General features: G+C 45.7%; 1 protein-coding gene across 5 annotated transcripts in view; it reads left to right on the plus strand.

Annotated features, from left to right (window-relative positions):
* ush2a (Usher syndrome 2A (autosomal recessive, mild)) overlaps positions 1–2,500 on the plus strand; it is a 504,765-nt gene that overhangs the window by 284,234 nt on the left and 218,031 nt on the right. For all 5 annotated transcript variants that reach the window (XM_052485995.1, XM_052485996.1, XM_052485997.1 and 2 more), the window contains exon 44: positions 465–607. In XM_052485995.1, coding sequence (XP_052341955.1) covers positions 465–607 — 143 coding nt within the window. The remainder of the gene's footprint in view (positions 1–464; positions 608–2,500) is intronic.

Here is a 2,500-nt window from a genome sequence, read left to right on the forward strand (position 1 = left end):
TGTTGCTAGAACAATACATGGTTGATTCATTCATTTCATTCATGCCAATTACCTGGCGTCATATTCAGTGACGTTCTGTTAATTGATATCCAAATGTATGTGTGATAGATGAAGGGTGGGTTGATGTTGTGTTTTATCCTAATTTATAATTTGATAAATGTGGGATTTGATATATGAAATGTTTAGAATTGTGTTTGTTACGCGCAAGGCTTGACATTTAAATGAGGAATAAGAGCTCAGAGAGAACATCTAGTAGTTCATATAGACTCACATTTAAAACACTAACAGATTTGAATGAATCATTAATCTGTCACTCAGGTGACTTTTTACTGATTATAATGTTGGCCCCAACAGTAAACTAATCCGTGTTTCTATCATCTCTTTTGAGCGTGGGGCTACTCATTTTCTTTTTATGTATCTAGCAGAAGAAATATAAACTTGTGTGTGTGTGTGTTCCCTCATAGACTGTTGAACAACGTGACGAGCACATTCAGCCACACAGTGGAAGGTCTGTCTCCATACACAGACTACCTGTTCAGAGTGGTGGTGTCACACACGCATGGAGAGACCGCCAGTGACTGGACCAGCCTACGTACCGCAGAGGACAGTGAGTACACACACACACACACACACACACACACACACACACACACACACACACACACACACACACACACACACACACACACACACACACACACACACACACACACACACACACACACACACACACACACGTGGTTTTAGGGCATAAACCAAAACATGCTATTTACGATGTATACTGCCTTACACTCACAGGAACACATGCACTTGGAACACACACACATTCTTTGAAAAGTCACATTCTCATAACTCACATTCTCTCACAGACTACAAGCGATTAAACGAGTGATAGTTCATGTCCTTACACACAGACCGTGTGTACAGGGATTCTCTCTCACATACACACACTCACTCGCATTCACATGAGAGAGACAGAGAGAGAGAGAGGAGGGAGGGAGGGAGGGAGAGAGAATATTGAAAGTGTATAGTGTGTGTAGATGACCTAGTCAGTGTCATTGCTAGCTAATTGCTGTAATAGAATCACATTAGACTCTCTGCAAAGTTAAACATGAATTACTTCTCTATTACGACATGCAGTATAATTATAGCACCACTATCTGCATAGATTCAGGATGCGTTGTATTACTGCCCATCACTTTCTCCTAGCTTTTCAGAATCAGCCCACCTGCTACACACACACCTTCCTCAATGGACGAATGGACGATTGAGACAGAGCTGCTTATGGGAATATGTGTGTGTGTGTGTGTGTGTGTGTGTGTGTGTGTGTGTGTGTGTGTGTGTGTGTGTGTGTGTGTGTGTGTGTGTGTGTGTGTGTGTGTGCGTGCGCTTGTGCGTGCGGACAATAGGTCAGTAGTGCTATGTCCACCACTCTAAGCCCTCTCTGTCTGTGGCCCTAACAGAGAGAACATGTATCAAACACACACCACCCAAACTGCTCTATCAATCAACACCCAGTGCGTTCACTGTGAAAGACACAACGCTACTTTCAAGAGCCTCAACGCCACGAGTCAGTGCCCGGCCACCGCCAGAGAGGATTATGGGAGATGCAGTGTATTAATGTCTACTGGCACCGCTAATAATCAGTCCCTCACATCTCATCACTACACACACACACACACACACACACGTCTCATCACTACACACACACACACACACACACACACGTCTCATCACCACACACACACACACACACACACACACACACACACACACACACACACACACACACACGACTCATCACCACACACACACACACACACATCTCACTACACACACACACACACACACACACACACACACACACACACACACACACACACACACACACACACACACACACACACACACGTCTCATCACCACATACACACACACATCTCATCACCACACACACACACACACACACACACACACACACACACACACACACACACACACACACACACACACACACACACACACACACACACACACACACACACACATCTCATCACTACACACACACACACACCCACGTCTCATCACCACACACACACACCCACGTCTCATCACCACAGACACACACACACACATCTCATCACTACACACACACACACACACCCACGTCTCATCACCACACACACACACACACACACACACATCTCATCACCACACACACACACACATACCCACGTCTCAGCACCACACACACACACACACCCACGTCTCATCACCACACACACACACACCCACGTCTCATCACCACACACACACACATCTCATCACTACACACACACACACACACACATCTCATCACCACACACACACACACACACACACACACACACACGACTCATCACCACACACACACACACACACATCTCATCACTACACACACACACACACACACACACACACACACACACACACACACACACACACACACACACACACACACAC

This window comes from Oncorhynchus keta, chromosome 29 (assembly GCF_023373465.1).
Source record: "Oncorhynchus keta strain PuntledgeMale-10-30-2019 chromosome 29, Oket_V2, whole genome shotgun sequence".
NCBI lineage: Eukaryota > Metazoa > Chordata > Actinopteri > Salmoniformes > Salmonidae > Oncorhynchus > Oncorhynchus keta.